Source organism: Bufo bufo, chromosome 3 (genome assembly GCF_905171765.1).
Source record: "Bufo bufo chromosome 3, aBufBuf1.1, whole genome shotgun sequence".
Classification (NCBI taxonomy): domain Eukaryota; kingdom Metazoa; phylum Chordata; class Amphibia; order Anura; family Bufonidae; genus Bufo; species Bufo bufo.
This window is the reverse complement of record NC_053391.1, coordinates 132744345-132762485: the sequence shown is the minus strand read 5'-3', so window position 1 is coordinate 132762485 and position 18141 is coordinate 132744345. Positions and strand designations below refer to the sequence as shown.

Below are 18141 nucleotides of genomic sequence, written 5' to 3'. Positions count from 1 at the left end.
TGGCACTATTTAGGGGAAGGGGATCTGTGGATGGCACTATTTAGGGGAGGGGGATCTGTGGATGGCACTATTTAGGGGAGGGGGATCTGTGGATGGCACTATTTAGGGGAGGGGGATCTGTGGATGGCACTATTTAGGGGAGGGGGATCTGTGTATGGCACTATTTAGGGGAGGGGGGATCTGTTGATGGCACTATTTAGGGGAGGGGGATCTGTGGATGGCACTATTTAGGGGAGGGGGATCTGTGGATGGCACTATTTAGGGGAGGGGGATCTGTGGATGGCACTATTTAGGGGCGGGGGGATCTGTTGATGGCACTATTTAGGGGAGGATGATCTGTGGATGGCACTATTTAGGGGAGGATGATCTGTGGATGGCACTATTTAGGGGAGGGGGATCTGTGGATGGCACTATTTAGGGGAGGGGGGATCTGTTGATGGCACTATTTAGGGGAGGATGATCTGTGGATGGCACTATTTAGGGGAAGGGGATCTGTGGATGGCACTATTTAGGGGAGGGGGATCTGTGGAGGGCACTATTTAGGGGAGAGGGATCTGTGGATGGCACTATTTAGGGGAGGGGGATCTGTGGATGGCACTATTTAGGGGAGGGGGATCTGTGGATGGCACTATTTAGGGGAGAGGGGTCTGTGGATGGCACTATTTAGGGGAGGGGGATCTGTGGATGGCACTATTTAGGGGAGGGGGATCTGTGGATGGCACTATTTAGGGGAGGATGATCTGTGGATGGCACTATTTAGGGGAGGGGGGATCTGTGGATGGCACTATTTAGGGGAGGGGAATCTGTGGATGGCACTATTTAGGGGAAGGGAATCTGTGGATGGCACTATTTAGGGGAGGGGGATCTGTGGATGGCACTATTTAGGGGAGGGGGATCTGTGGATGGCACTATTTAGGGGAGGGGGATCTGTGTATGGCACTATTTAGGGGAGGGGGATCTGTGGATGGCACTATTTAGGGGAGGGGGGGATCTGTTGATGGCACTATTTAGGGGAGGGGGATCTGTGGATGGCACTATTTAGGGGAGGGGGATCTGTGGATGGCACTATTTAGGGGAGGGGGATCTGTGGATGGCACTATTTAGGGGAGGGGGGATCTGTTGATGGCACTATTTAGGGGAGGATGATCTGTGGATGGCACTATTTAGGGGAAGGGGATCTGTGGATGGCACTATTTAGGGGAGGGGGATCTGTGGATGGCACTATTTAGGGGAGAGGGATCTGTGGATGGCACTATTTAGGGGAGAGGGATCTGTGGATGGCACTATTTAGGGGAGGGGGATCTGTGGATGGCACTATTTAGGGGAGGGGGATCTGTGGATGGCACTATTTAGGGGAGGATGATCTGTGGATGGCACTATTTAGGGGAGGGGGATCTGTGGATGGCACTATTTAGGGGAGGGGAATCTATAGATGGCACTATTAAGGGGAAGGGGATCTGTGGATGGCACTATTTAGGGGAGGGGGATCTGTGGATGGCACTATTTAGGGGAGGGGGATCTGTGGATGGCACTATTTAGGGGAGGGGGATCTGTGGATGGCACTATTTAGGGGAGAGGGATCTGTGGATGGCACTATTTAGGGGAGGGGGATCTGTGGATTGCACTATTTAGGGGAGGGGGATCTGTGGATGGCACTATTTAGGGGAGGGGGATCTGTGGATGGCACTATTTAGGGGAGGGGGATCTGTGGATGGCACTATTTAGGGGAGGGGATCTGTGGATGGCACTATTTAGAGGAGGGGGATCTGTGGATGGCACTATTTAGGGGAGGATGATCTGTGGATGGCACTATTTAGGGGAGGGGGATCTGTGGATGGCACTATTTAGGGGAGAGGGATCTGTGGATGGCACTATTTAGGGGAGAGGGATCTGTGGATGGCACTATTTAGGGGAGGGGGATCTGTGGATGGCACTATTTAGGGGAGGGGGATCTGTGGATGGCACTATTTAGGGGAGGGGGATCTGTGGATGGCACTATTTAGGGGAGGGGGATCTGTGGATGGCACTATTTAGGGGAGAGGGATCTGTGGATGGCACTATTTAGGGGAGGGGGATCTGTGGATGGCACTATTTAGGGGAGGGGGATCTGTGGATGGCACTATTTAGGGGAGTGGGATCTGTGGATGGCACTATTTAGGGGAGGATGATCTGTGGATGGCCCTATTTAGGGGAGGGGGATCTGTGTATGGCACTATTTAGGGGAGGGGAATCTGTGGATGGCACTATTTAGGGGAAGGGGATCTGTGGATGGCACTATTTAGGGGAGGGGGATCTGTGGATGGCACTATTTAGGGGAGGGGGATCTGTGGATGGCACTATTTAGGGGAGAGGGATCTGTGGATGGCACTATTTAGGGGAGGGGGATCTGTGGATGGCACTATTTAGGGGAGGGGGATCTGTGGATGGCACTATTTAGGGGAGGGGGATCTGTGGATGGCACTATTTAGGGGAGTGGGATCTGTGGATGGCACTATTTAGGGGAGGGGGATCTGTGGATGGCACTATTTAGGGGAGTGGGATCTGTGGATGGCACTATTTAGGGGAGGGGGATCTGTGGATGGCACTATTTAGGTGAGGGGATCTGTTGATGGCACTATTTAGAGGAGGGGGATCTGTGGATGGCACAGAGGGGGGGGGCCATAATTTTTTTTTGCTATGGGGCCCATGCATTTCTAGGCAAATGGAGATGAAATTTCAGAATTAACATTTTTTGGCAAATTTTCCATTTTAATCCATTTTTTCCAGTAACAAAGCAAGGGTTAACAGCCAAACAAAACTCAATATTTATGGCCCGGATTCTGTAGTTTACAGAAACACCTCATATGTGGTCGTAAACTGCTGTACAGGCACATGGTAGGGCGCAGAAGGAAAGGAATGCTATACAGTTTTTGGAAGGCAGATTTTGCTGGACTGGTTTTTTTGACACCATGTCCCATTTGAAGCCCCCCTGATGCGCCCCTAGAGTAGAAACTCCAAAAAGGTGACCCCATTTTAGAAACTACGGGATAGGGTGGAAGTTTTGTTAGTACTAGTTTAGGGTACATATGATTTTTGGTTGCTCTATATTACACTTTTTGTGAAGCAAGGTAACAAGAAATAGCTGTTTTGGCACCGTTTTTATTTTTTGTTATTTACAACATTCATCTGACAGGTTAGATCATGTGGTATTTTTATAGACCAGGTTGTCACGGACGTTGCGATACCTAATATGTATACTTTTTTATTTATTTATGCAAGTGTTACACAATGATTTCTTTTTTGAAACAAAAAAAATCATGTTTTAGTGTTTCCATAGTCTGAGAGCCATAATTTTTTCAGTTTTTGGGCGATTACCTTGGGTAGGGTATGATTTTTACGGGATGAGATGACGGTTTTATTGGCACTATTTTGGGGTGCGTGTGACTTTTTGATTGCTTGCTATTACACTTGTGATGTAAGGGGACAAAAAATGGTTTATTTAGCACAGTTTTTATTTTTTATTTTTTACGGTGTTTAACTGAGGGGTTAGGTCATGTGATATTTTTATAGAACCGGTCGATACGGACGCGGCGATACCTAATATGTATACTTTTTATTTTATTTATGTAAGTTTTACACAATAACAGCTTTTTTAAAACAAAAAAAATGATGTTTTAGTGTCTCCATACTCTGACCTATATTTATTTATTTTTTTGGGCGATTGTCTCGGGTAGGCGCTAATTTTTTTGCGGGATGAGGTGACGGTTAGATTGGTACTATTTTGATCGCTTGCTGTTGTACTTTTTGTGATGTAAGGTGACAAAAAAATTGTTTTTATTTTTTACGGTGTTCATCTGAGGGGTTAGGTCATGTGATATGTTTATAGAGCCGGTCGATACGGACGTGGCGATACCTAATATGTATACTCCCCCCCCCCCCTATTTTTTACCAATTTTTTTATACTTTATTTGGGGAAAATGACGTTTTTGTTTATTTTTGCTTACTGACTTTTAATTTTTGGGGGGGAAAACTTTTTTTTTCTTTTTTTTTTTCTTTTTTTTTTGTCCCACTTTGGGACTTGAACTTTTGGGGGTCTAATCCCTTTACAATGCATTCCAATACTTCTGTATTGGAATGCATTGGCTGTATGAGTAATACAGTGAATATTACTCATACAGCTTCCGGCCTGTGAGATCCAGGGGGCTGGATCTCACAAGCTCGTCACTTGAAGGCAGCGAGATGCCTTCCTTAGGCATCGCGCTGCCTTCCATGCCAACGGGTCCCCCGTACAGTCGCATGGGGACCCGATGGCACTGCAGGTAAAAGCCGCAAACCGCAGGTCACGGGGGGGTCACGGGCATTTAGCCAAGGTGCCTGCTCAATGATTTGAGCAGGCCCCGGGTTTCCATCACCGCCCGCCGGTCGGCGGTGATCGGAAATACACATGACGTACCGGTACGTCATGTGTCCTTAAGTACCAGGACAACATGCCGTACCGGTACGTCATGTGTCCTGAAGAGGTTAAAAGGGGGTTGTCCTCCGAAAAATATTCTACAGTCAGCACCTGGATCTGAATACTTTTGTAATTGCATGTAATTAAAAATGCATTCTAGCTACTGAGTTATTCAATGAAATCTATCTGTATAGCGCCACCTGCTGTTTGCTCTTTTTCTCATTTCTCTATCCTGCTCACTGAGAAGGACAAACATGCTCAGTTCCATCCTTCAACTGCTACCATCTGCAGCAGAAAGGGCACACCCTCTTAGAAAGGACACGTCCCCTAATCTAACAGCATGAAATAAATCTAGCAGAACAACTGAAGCAATGAATGGGGAGATCTCTGGGCCCATGTGAGGTGCAGGGCTGGTTCTAGCTTAGGCCTCATGCACACGACCGTTGTGTGCATCCGCGGCCGTTGTTCCGTTTTCCGTTTTTTTTCACGGACCCATTGACTTTCAATTGGCTCAGGAGGCAGTTGAAGGATGGAACTGAGCATGTGCGACCATCTCATCGAAGTGGACACAGAAATAAGAAAAAAAAAACAGCAGGTGGCGCTATACAGATACATTTTAATAAATATTTAAAGGAAAATGAATGGGCACTCTTATAAGTGGAATCACATAGGCTCAATAAGTAGTAAATCACTAAAATGTATTATTAGTATAAAATATATGTAAAATGATAGTCTATATAAGATGATAAATAGATGGTAGCAACACTGTAATTGTTCAACCAAATATACAAGGTTATTCCAAATATTCAAGGATGCCAGCTGGTAGGCTGTTGAGATACAAGTCCCAAGGTTCAGGTTATTGAGATACAAGTCCCAGGTTCAGGTTAGGTTCCTCCAAATATCATAAATCTCAAATATTAATTCAAGGGATCCATATAAGTCATAAGTAGGATGACAATAATGTGAAAAAAAAGTAGTATTGTGGACAAAATGAAAAAAGTGGTATCCAAGAGTGTGACCTATATCAATAATAGGTAAAGATCAAAATCTGTGAAAAATATATAAAAATAAGCCAAAGCAATGTATATCGTGGGGTGTATCAAAATGGAATCCAGATGCAAAAAGTATGAATATAGAAGATCGCAACAATATAGAGATAATGTGGTCTCTAAGATGCAAGTGTGCTTATAAATCAAAAAAGGATCTCGACAATATAATTGAGATGGCAATGTGTGTACACTGTCAGTTATGGAGCAAGCTTCCGCGGTAGTACTTTCAAAATGATAACACTTATAATTGCAGATAAATGATCGTATCTATTATTGCGATCTGGAACCTGGATTCACAATGTTCAGGGCCGATCCTAGGGTCACAGGCGCCTGGGTGCAGAAATATTTCTGGCGCCCCCACATGGGCGTGGTTATCTTACTAACTCCTCCCCTTTACAATGTTTCTATGGCAACAACTTCAGCCCCCAACTTCAGCCCCACCAATTTGCTTTGACAATAACTTAGTCAACGGCTTTGACAAGTCAAAATAAATGTCATGTGCCAGTAGCCAGAGCCCCCCCATATCATGTGCCAGTAGCCAGAGCCCCCCATATCATGTGCCAGTAGCCCCCCTTATGTGCCAGTAGCCCCCCTTATCATGTGCCAGTAGCCCCCCTTATCATGTGCCAGTAGACCCCCTTATCATGTGCCAGTAGCCCCCTTATCATGTGCCAGTAGCCCCCCTTATCATGTGCCAGTAGCCCCCCATATCATGTGCCAGTAGCCAGAGCCCCCCCCCTTATCATGTGCCAGTAGCCAGAGCCCCCCCCCCATATCATGTGCCAGTAGCCAGATCCCCCCCATTATCATGTGCCAGTAGCCAGAGTGCCCCCATATCATGTGCCAGTAGCCAGAGTGCCCCCATATCATGTGCCAGTAGCCCCCCTTATCATGTGCCAGCCCAGTAGTCCCCCCTTATCATGTGCCAGCCCAGTAGTCCCCCCTTATCATGTGCCAGCCCAGTAGTCCCCCCTTATCATGTGCCAGCCCAGTAGCCCCCCTTATCATGTGCCAGCCCAGTAGTCCCCCCTTATCATGTGCCAGCCCAGTAGTCCCCCCTTATCATGTGCCAGCCCAGTAGTCCCCCCTTATCATGTGCCAGCCCAGCCCAGTAGTCCCCCCTTATGTGCCAGCCCAGTAGCCCCCTTTATGTGCCAGCCCAGTAACCCCCCTTATCATGTGCCAGCCTAGTATTGTACCTATATAAAAAAAATAAAAAAAAATAATACACTTATACTTACCTCCAGCAATGCGATGCGATGCAGGCCGCCTCTTCCGTCTGTGTCCCTCGCTATACGGCTCAGGCGACGCGATGACGTCATCGCGCCGCCTGCACCGGCCTCTGATAGGCTGCCAGCACTAAGCCGGCAGCCTATCAGAGGAACAGGAGGGGACACACCTCTCCCTCCTCTGCCGCAGCACAGGCATCTGTATTGCCGTCCTGAGGACGGCAATACAGATGACTATGGAGATGAGCGCTTCCGCAATGGAGGCGCTCATCTCCTGCTCTGCCCTGCCGCCGGCCGCGGCCGCCCCCACTTGTCACCAGGGCCGCGGCCTTGCGGCACTCAGGCTTGCCGGCCCACCGGGAAATTTCCCGCAATCCCGGCAGGCCAGTCCGGCCCTGCGCTCGGCGCCTTTCGGATGACAGCGCTGGGGTGCGGGGCACCCACTGCACCCCGTGTAGGATCGGCCCTGACAATGTTCATAGCACAAGTTCCGTGTTACAAAATACAGTTGTAGGGAGTAAAAAGTGAATCCGGTACTCACATATGCGGAGCAGAAGTCCTGTTCGTGGCGTCCCACGTGGGGTGAGTATAGGGTAAGCTTACCTCTGTTTGATCTTTTGTGATCTCAGATATAAGGATTCGGTGATACCTTACTTGAGCAGGAATACATACTCTGTGTGACAGATGCAGTCTATGAAGACTGATATGCGGAGCGCTACAGTATTAGGTTGCTCCTCTTTATCGATCTCTGAATCGGCTTTTCAGTGAGACTTCCTGTGTATCTTTTGGCGTCCCTCGTGTCTTCAATGGTGCCCGCACAGGTGATGGAGCTTGACTGGCTTCCTGCTGCTCACTGCCGTAATTCCTGGACTTATTACTTGAAAGCGCTTTCTTCAATATCAGCTAGGAGAGCTGTTCAGTGTATAATTGCCGATAATGTCAGATCAAATATATCCAGTCCGCCAGACGCGTTTCGAAGACTTAGCTGTCTTCTTCATCAGTGGCTATACCTGATCTATCTGACCCACCGGCTCTTTTATATATATATATATATATATATATATATGTGTCTTCCTGGAGGGCTTTATGGAAGACCTGGAATGGATTTTCAAGTATAAAATGGAATTCTCCTTGAGTTGCGATTTTGTTGCATTATATATGCGTTTTTTTCGTACTAGTGCGTTTTTTGCCTATAAGTAACTCTGGCTCCTCCATAGAGCCCTCTATGAATTGTTTTGGACCCAGCTGGTTGCATTCTTGTCCATTTTGTATAAAAAGAGATATATATAAAATCAAATATAAAAGGTACATCAAAGTATAAGAATAATATAAAAATCATATGAAATCTAGGCACCCTGGGAAAAGTGAAAGAGACACAAATGCAATCGCACTCTGCAGCCAGCACCCCGCCCTGCCTCCATGCTGGATGTTGAATGAGACATTGGTGTACATTTTGGCCAAAGCGTAATAAGCCACTCACCACGTCAAGGTCGCCTCTATGGAGTGGTCCCTATCACTAGTTCCTACCTGTTTATGGGCCATGACAGCCACACAAAGTCCAGGGAATGCAGGTCAGCGTGCACGCCAAGCACACTCTGCTTTTAACCCCGTCCGCTGCCATTACAGCTTTCATCGGATCCAGGGATGCAAGTACCAACATGCATGCTGAGCCCACTATATACTTCTCCTGGAGCCAAATGGCTACTGATAGGCCCTGTAGAAGTAGACTCAGTTTTATACTGGGAAAAGTGTCCCAGAAGGGGATGACTTATCTATATACTTTTCTTATAAAGTCAGAGCTAGATTTTTAGATTGTTTCAGACTCCTACATCAGTATGTCGTATGAATGTTCATGTACATAATCTTGATTGGTCGCACCCTTCTGTTTTTCATATATTCCCTAAATCTGGCTCCTATATCAGTATCAAAGGTATATGGAGAGATTTTAACAATACACATTCGTGTTCATAGGAACGTTATACAGATGTATATTCTGTTAACCGTTTGTTAGGTTGCTGTCCCACTATAGAATATACATAATGCTTTACAGAGTGGGTGTTCTCAACGAATGTCTTGTTTTGATGTGTGTTTCCTACATTCAAGGGAACTTGAATCCACATATGTTGGATGGTATAGGGACATTTTAATAAATAACTCTTTGGTTATACAACATTTTTAATGACATGCAATTACAAAAGTATTCAGATTCAGGTGCTGGTTTGAAAACTGCAGAATATTTCCCGTGGGACAACCCCTTTAAGTTCATGTGCAGACTCTAGTGCGGATATTCTCCGCAGCATAGTATCCTACCTCTGATGCAGAAAGATAGTGGAGCAGAAGTAAGAACAGGATTCATGCTTCATTTTTGCATTGCAGGTTGATCCCACTTTCTGTTTGCTCTGTGTGTTATACATGATGCCCTAAGGCTGGGTTCACACTTGAGCGTTTTACAGCGCGTTCAAACGCGCTGTAAAACGCTCAACACATGAAAACCAATGCTTCCCTATGGCCCTGGTTCTCACTTGAGCGTTTTACAGCGCGCTTGAACGCGCTGAAAAACGCCCTACGCTCAAACAAGTTCTTGAGCTTCTTTGGGGCGTATTGAGGCGCGTTTGTGGCCATAGGACACTGCAGTCAATCACACAAACGAGCGTCAAACGCGCGTTTACTATTGCAAAAAACGCGCATAAAAACGCGCGACAAAAACGCGCGTTAAACGCCCATATCAAATACGCTCAGGTCTGAACCCAGCCTAAGTCAGCAGACCTCGTTTTTGTGTTGCCTCGATGAAAGTCCGCATTATCAACTAGTAAATGTCTCCTTACTCTCCATTCCATCAAGGTTATTGCAGTTTACTTTGAGAAAAATAATTTAGAAAATCCACTGCTGAACTAGCACAGCCCCATGAGAGATATTGTCCGAAAATGTATGGTTTAATAAACCAAGGCAAATTGGTGTACCTGTTAGGACTGTATGTTAGCCCCAGGAATTCTGCAGTGTACGTGTGTTTTGTAGGTTGTGGATAATCTGTAAATGTGTGGTAAGGGTTAATTTAGCTGGATCATTTTATTTTTGGGGTATTTTAAAGAGGCTATTCCACAAACGGTATTAAAGGGGTTGTCTCACTTCAGCAAATTACATTTATCATGTAGAGAAAGTTATACAAGACACTAATGTATTGTTGTTGTCCATATTGCTTCCTTTGCTGGCTGGATTCATTTTTCCATTATATTATAAACTGCTCGTTTCCATGGTTACGACCATCAGTGTTGGTCGTTCTTGCACACTATAGGAAAAAGCATCGGCCTCTCTGGTGGCCGGGACCATGTGAGCGCACATAGGCCGGTGCTTTTTCCATTAGTGTGCAAGCACGACCACCACTAATGGATTGCAGGGTGGTCATAACCATGGAAACGAGCAGTGTATAATGTGAATCCAACCAGCAAAGTCAGGACTATGGACAATCACAATACATTAGTAAGTGCCTTGTATTAACTTTTTCTACATGATAAATGCCACTTGCTGAAGTGAGACAACCGCTTTAATTACCTATCCAAGAGATAAGGCCTCATGCACACGGCCGTTGTTGTGGTCCGCATCCGAGCCGCATTTTTTGCGGCTCGGATGCAGACCCATTCACTTCAATGGGGCCACAAAAGATGCGGACAGCACTCCGTGTGCTGTCCGCATCCGTTGCTCCGTTCCGTGGCCCAGCAAAAAAAATATAGCATGTCCTATTATTGTCCGTTTTGCGGACAAGAATAGGCATTTCTACAATTGGCCGCCCGTTCTATTCCGCTAATTGCAGAAGGCACATGGGCGGCTTCGTTTTTTTGCGGATCCGCGGTTTGCGGACCGCAAAAAAAACGGAACGGTCGTGTGCATGAGGCCTAAGTAATAAATGTTGGATTGTTGAGAGTTAGATCGCTGGGACCCCAGCAATTTTGAAAATGGGGGTCCCTGAGTTCCATATCTGAATGGAGCAGTAGTTCCCATGTTGGTCCACTGTTCCATTCACTTCTACGGGACTGATGCAGGCAGCGCTTCGTCAGTCCCTTTAGGCCGCTTTCAGACGAGCGTATTTGCAATGCGTATATAGTCCGGATTTAATGTACCAGAATCCGCTGCTAATGTTAATGAATAGAGCTATTCACATGGGCGTATAATTTCCGTCAGTATTTGAAATCCGCAGCATGTCCGAGTTTTGTGCGGATTTGTTTCCAAATACGCACATTACAGTCTGTGCAGTGCATAAATAATGAAGGAAGGAAGAAATACGCATGTAAATCCTGATGAAATCCTGAAGCAATACTGATGGTATATCATCAGGATCCTGAGCCAGAATACTGACGGACTTCAATACGCTCGTCTGAAAGCGGCCATAGAAGGGGATGGAGCAGTGAACGGAGATGGTACTACTGCTCCATCCAGACAGGAAACTTAAGGACCCTCATTCTTGGGATTGCTGGGGGGATCCAAGCAGTCCGGCATTTATTTTCCATCCTGTGGATAGGTGATAAATGCTGTTTGCTGGATACCCTCCTAAAATAAAATAGCCTCACCCAAAGATTTATAACAAAACACTGAGCCAGATTTATTAATGTATCGTATTTTTTTGGTGCAAAAAATTATGGGGGCACACTTACCAAAGCATTTGCACCTGTTTTTAGTCTAAAAAATGCTGTTTTAGGCCTCATGCACACGACCGTATTTTTTCACGGTCCGCAAAACGGGGTTCCGTTGGTCCGTGATCCGTGACCGTTTTTTTGTCCGTGGGTCTTCCTTGATTTTTGGAGGATCCACGGACATAAAAAAACAGTCGTTTTGGTGTCCGCCTGGCCGTGCGGAGCCAAACGGATCCGTCCTGAATTACAATGCAAGTCAATGGGGAAGGATCCGTTTGACGTTGACACAATATGGTGCAATTTTCAAACGGATCCGTCCCCCATTGACTTTCAATGTAAAGTCAGGACTGCCCTCTGTAAGAGATCGGGTGCTGCCAGGCAGCAGGGGGCAGTCATGTACACAGTTCGTAGTATATTCTAACTAGAAGCGTTCCCATCACTATGGGAACGCCTCTGTGTTAGAATATACTGTCGGATATGAGTTTTCACAAAGTGAAAACTGATCTCTGAAAAAGCTTTTATGCAGACGGATCTTCAGATCCGTCTGTATGAAAGTAGCCTACGGCCACGGATCACGGACGCGGATGCCAATCTTGTGTGCATCCGTGTTCTTTCACGGACCCATTGAATTGAATGGGTCCGTGAACCGTTGTCCGTCAAAAAAATAGGACAGGTCATATTTTTTTGACGGACAGGAAACACGGATCACGGATGCGGCTGCAAAACGGTGCATTTTCCGATTTTTCCACAGACCCATTAAAAGTCAATGGGTCCACGAAAAAAAAACTGAAAACGGCACAACGGCCACGGATGCACACAACTGTCGTGTGCATGAGGCCTTAGACAGTTTTATTATTTTATTGTTTTGCGGTCCGTTTTTCACGGATCCGTCGTTCCGTTTTTCCGTATGCCATGTACAGTATACAGTAATTACATAGAAAAAATTGGGCTGGGCATAACATTTTCAATAGATGGTTCAGCAAAAACGGAACGGATATGGAAGACATACGGATGCATTTCCGTATGTGTTCCGTTCTTTTTGCGGACCCATTGACTTGAATGGAGCCAAGCACCGTGTTCTGCGGACAAGAATAGGACATGTTCTATTTTTTCACAGTACGGAAATACTGAAACGGAATGCACACACTTCAGGTTTTTTTGCATGCGCCTGCAGGAGGATTCCTCAGCTGGAGGTGGGGGCACCCGAGATTGGGGGGCATGCTGGCCACATATAAGTATATATACTGTATATATATATAGATATGTATGAAAACACAGGGGCATACATACATATCTATATATACACATACACAACCTGGGCATACATGGAATACATACAGTATATACAGTATATTTAAATCTCACCCTTCCCTCTACACAGACCCATTGATTGAATGGGTCGGCAATCTCCAAAATACAGAGCGATGCGGAGCAGAGGTACGGATTGGAAGCACTACGAAGCGCTTTAATGGGATTTTGGTCCGTGCCGCCGCACCACAAAAAAAATAGAGCAATGGGTCCGCATCCGCAAACGGCCTGCACAAAGACGGTGCCCGTGCATTATGGACCACTATTTGCAGTCTGCAGGCCGGCGCACACATAGTCGTGTGTATGAGCCCTAATAAAAAATACTCCTAGTTTAATTCATCAGCAGCTGTGTGACTATTAATAAATACTCGGCAAAAGAAAGGCGAATTAAATACACCTGTCTAATTTTATGACCAACAACAGGCGAGCTTGATAAATGTGCCCCATGGTGTTCATAACATGCATTGTAACGTGGTGCGCCAGTATTGAAAAGTCTCCTCCAGTGTCACTTAACACATTTTTTTAACATCGTTCATCAACATTAGTTTTATAAATTCAGTTATTCTACTTAATATCTCCTCCACGTGTCTTATTATTGGTTTAAAGGGGTTTTTCAGACAACCAGAAAATCTGCAGCTAAGCATTCACATGTGAACCCAGCCTAAGGGCTCATGCCCACGAACGTGTGCCGGCCGCTGCCGTATTGCGGCCCGCATACGGCGGGTCCGCAATACACGGGCACCGGCCGCGTGCAACACGGATCGCGGATCCATTCACTTAAATTGGTCCGCGATCCGGGAGATGCAGAACGGAGGCACGGATCAGAAGCCCACGGAAGCACTACGGAGTGTTTCCGTGGGTTTACTGTACGTGCCTCCGCACCGCAAAAAAAAGTAGTACTTTTTTGAAGGTGCAGACAGATCACGGACCCATTCAAGTTGAATGGGTCTGGATCTGTCTGCGGCAGCCGCACGGATGCAAATTGCGGTCCCCAATGCACAGAACGGTCAGCACACGGTCGTGTGCATGAGCCCTATGAGTACAGTCATGTGATAAGGTTTCCTGATGCAGTTTTAAAAGCCAAAATCAGGAGTGGATCATAAAAGGAGAGAAAGTATATAGGACAGATACGATGTCTTCTTTTTTTTATTTTTTATTCGCTCCTGGTTTTGGCTTCCAAAACTGCACCAGGAAACCTGACCATGTGGTCATACCCTAACTGGAAAAGATAGAAAATGGGTACCTCATCTGATAAAACTGATGAAAGCATAAATGCCTCATACTAATATAATGTTCTCTAGTTTATAGCGCGACATAGTCATTTCTTAACGTCTGGGTCTGTCAGCGCTCTCTCCCTGTGTCTTGCTGCTATTGCTTCCTGTATATAATAGGACAGCTGCTGCTTGTCATCACCTGTTCTCAACCTGCTGATTCTCTCCACAGAAACCAAGGTAGAATTGGAAGAGCTGATGTCGGACATCAAAAAGACAGCCAACAAGGTCCGCTCCAAGCTGAAGAGTGAGTGCTCACCACCTCTCTCTACCTTTCATCTACTACAAGTCCTCCATTGTCGAGCAGCCTGGATGATTGTTGTGGAAACTTGTATTAGATGCTATACCATGTTATACCAAGCACAACTGCAGATATACATTACTATGTCTAAACAAAAAAAACAACAGAAAGGTAAAAGATAGTGTTGAGCAAACTTGTGGTTTCAAGTTCGGCGTACAAGGTTCGGATTATCTACCGCGGACCATAACTTAGAATTCTTAGATAACCCAAACCTTGTACGCCGAACTTGAAACCACAAGTTCGCTTAAAAAAAAAAAAAGAAGTAAAACACAATGTCAAGGGGGAAGGGGTATTTTTCATTTTTATTGTGGGCAGAACAAATTTTTGACACCGAAACCAAGTATCTTACTAGTTTATTATGGTCAAAGGACATGAAAAAACAAACTCACTAAGATAGGCATGTACCTATACAACACTCACAGCAACTTTTCACCTTTTGGCCACTGTCCATAGTGCGTATCATGCCATGTTTGTGCTGCAAGCCCTGGAGGAGCCGGTGAAGAGGATGAGAGTGGTAGTGTTCCATCACAATGTACTCCCTCAGGCCATTGCTCCTTGGGGATCGGTGCAGTGGAAATGTAGTATTGAAGAATGAGGCCAGAATTAAATGTAATAAAGTGCAACATAGAACTTCAAATACATTAAATAGAAGCTGATTTAAGTACAATCTCCTGGTACCAGTAAGCAATATGGAGGCAAGTTGAATGGTTGCAGTTTAGCACTAGAATTGTACTGGTGTAATAGTAGTCTAAGTGATGATGGGTGTCTTAGCCATAGTCCCTCACCTTACAGCTGTGTCTTCAATTGCTGGTTGCAGCTGTTCACCCTGCAGTCTGTCTTCTCAAGGATTTACTTGAGGCTCAATTCAGTTGATCTCTCTGGAGAACCTCAATTAGAAGCAGGAGCTCTGTAGTGTGCCTTCTCACTCTTCTCTCTCTCCACAGGAATAGGGGAGGAACAGGGTGGTTAGCCAACCTATAATACATAATAAGATAATACAAAAACTATTTACAATTGTAGTACTCCCAGGTCTGTGGCACTACACTTGTGATGCCATGTCCCTTCATTCATGTGACACTGATGGCTGTGAGCTATGAACAGCACATGCACATAGATGGTAGCACAGTTGCTCTCAGCCAGGGACAAATGTGGTCTTTAAGTTTTTAAGTTTAAGTGGTCGCAAAACACGGATACCGGTCCTGTGTGTTCCGCATTTTGCAGAACGAATCATCCAACCCTCAATAGAACAGTCGTATCCTTGTCCGTTATATGGACATGTTGTTTTTATTTTTTTGCGGGGGCTGCGGAATGGAAATACGGATGAGGACAGCACACGGAGTGCTGTCCGCATCTTTTACGGCCCCGTTGAAGTAAATGAAAAAAATGATGGGGCTCGGATGCAGACCTAAACCATAGTCGTGTGCATGAGGCCTAAATCTGGCAGGGCCTGGGGGGTTTAAGCCTCACACTAAGCCCCCCCCCCCTTGTTAAAAGCGGCGTGGGGATTGTAAAATGCTAAAAAGGCAGAAAAATTCAGCTATCACTTAAAAATCAATCAGCAGAAATTTAAAAAATCTCTGTGTAGTCCCGCCCTTAAATAGAAAGAAAGGATTGCAGGCTAATATTCCGACCATGCCTCCCAGTAAGCGACAGTTAGAAAAAGTCCTATTCAGATACATTTATTACCAATTACGGTGCGCGCGGTCGTTCTGCTATTGATAATTTGCACTTAAATGCTTCCAATTATATAAAACAGTGCTGTCCAATGTATTTAACTTTATTATGTACCAGCAGGGGGAATAGCGCTCATTTATTACAGAAGAGTCTACGGAGGCTGTTAGATATCTGCAGCAGTCCAACCTCATGGGCTGTGAATTAAACTACCTTCTACTGGGAATAATAACATGGAGTATCACTCTTAGGCCCCTTTCACACGAGCGAGTATTCTGCGCGGATGCGATGCGGGAGGTGAACGCATTGCACCCGCACTGAATACCGACCCATTAATTTCTATGGAGCTGTTCACATGAGCGGTGATTTTCACGCATCACTTGTGCGTTGCGTGAAAATCGCAGCATGCTCCTCTTTGTGCGTTTTTCACGTAACGCAGGCCCCATAGAAATTAATGGGGTTGCGTGAAAATCGCAAGCATCCGCAAGCAAGTGCAGATGCAGTGTGATTTTCACGCACGGTTGCTAGGAGACGATCGGGATGGAGATTATAACATAACATGGTTATAAGGGAAAATAATAGCATTCTGAATACAGAATGCATAGTAAAACATCGCTGGATGGGTTAAAAAAAATAATAATAATAATTTAACTCACCTTAATCCACTTGATCGCGGCCCGGCATCTCCTTCTGTCTCCTTTGCTGAACAGGACCTGTGGTGAACATTTTACAGGTAAAGGACCTTTGGTGACGTCACTCCGATCATCACATGATCCATCACATGATCTTTTACCATGGTGATGGATCATGTGATGACCGGAATGACATCACCAAAGGTCCTGTTGCTGCACAGAGATAAGATGAAGACAGAAGGAGATGCCGGGTATTGCGATCAAGTGGACTAAGGTGAGTTAAATTATTTATTAATTTTTTTTAACCCCTCCAGCGATGTTTTACTATGCATTCTGTATTCAGAATGCTACAGAACCATGTTATAAGGGAAAATAATACAATCTACAGAACACCGATCCCAAGCCCGAACTTCTGTGAAGAAGTTCGGGTTTGGGTACCAAACACGCACGATTTTTCTCACGCGAGTGCAAAACGCATTACAATGTTTCCCGCAACGCACTCGCACATTTTCCCGCAACGCCCGTGTGAAAGAGGCCTTACTGCATGCACAGTACCCTCCTTGAGCAGCTTTATGGCCCCTTTCACACGGGCGAGTATTCCGCGCGGATGCGATGCGTGAGGTGAACGCATTCCACCCGCACTGAATACCGACCCATTCATTTCTATGGGGCTGTTCACATGAGCGGTGATTTTCACGCATCACTTGTGCGTTGCGTGAAAATCGCAGCATGCTCTATATTCTGCGTTTTTCACGCAACGCAGGCCCCATAGAAGTAAATGGGGTTGCGTGAAAATCGCAAGCATCCGCAAGCAAGTGCAGATGCGGTGCGATTTTCACGCACGGTTGCTAGGAGACGATCGGGATGGAGAACCGATCATTATTATTTTCCCTTATAACATAGTTATAAGGGGAAATAATAGCATTCTGAATACAGAATGCATAGTAAAACAGCGCTGGAGGGGTTAATTTTTAAAAAAAAGAAATTAACTCACCTTAGTCCACTTGATCGCGGCCCGGCATCTCCTTCTGTCTTCTTTGTTGAATAGGACCTGTGGTGAGCATTAATTACAGGAACAGGACCTTTGATGACGTCACTCCAGTCATCACATGATACGTCACATGATCTTTTACCATGGTGATGGATCATGTGATGACCGGAGTGACGTCATCAAAGGTCCTTTACCCAGGTCCTGAAGAAAGAATACAGAAGGAGATGCCGGGCTGCGCTATCAAGTGGACTAAGGTGAGTTAAAAAAATAATAATTTAACCCCTCCAGCGCTATTTTACTTCGCATTCTGTATTCAGAATGCTATTATTTTCCCTTATAACCATGTTATAAGGGGAAATAATACAATCTACAGAACACCGATCCCAAGCCCGAACTTCTGTGAAGAAGTTCGGGTTTGGGTACCAAACATGCGTGATTTTTCTCACGCGCGTGCAAAACACATTACAATATTTTGCACTCGCGCGGAAAAATCGCTGGTGTTCCTGCAACGCACCCGCACATTTTCCCGCAACGCCCGTGTGAAAGAGGCCTATATGTACTGGAGGCAAAATGCTCCACGCTATAATTTCTGTGTTCATCTTCTCTCCATAATTTTTTTTTTACAATAAATG

At 45.5% G+C, this 18141-nt stretch overlaps 1 protein-coding gene across 2 annotated transcripts in view; it reads left to right on the top strand.

Annotated features, from left to right (window-relative positions):
• The window catches only part of STX1A (syntaxin 1A), a 205160-nt gene that overhangs the window by 165735 nt on the left and 21284 nt on the right, over positions 1–18141 (top strand). For both annotated transcript variants that reach the window (XR_005777469.1, XM_040423603.1), the window contains exon 4: positions 14087–14161. Coding sequence is in view for 1 of the 2 variants with exons in the window: in XM_040423603.1 (XP_040279537.1) it covers positions 14087–14161 (75 nt within the window). In the remaining variant the exon portion in view is untranslated. The remainder of the gene's footprint in view (positions 1–14086; positions 14162–18141) is intronic.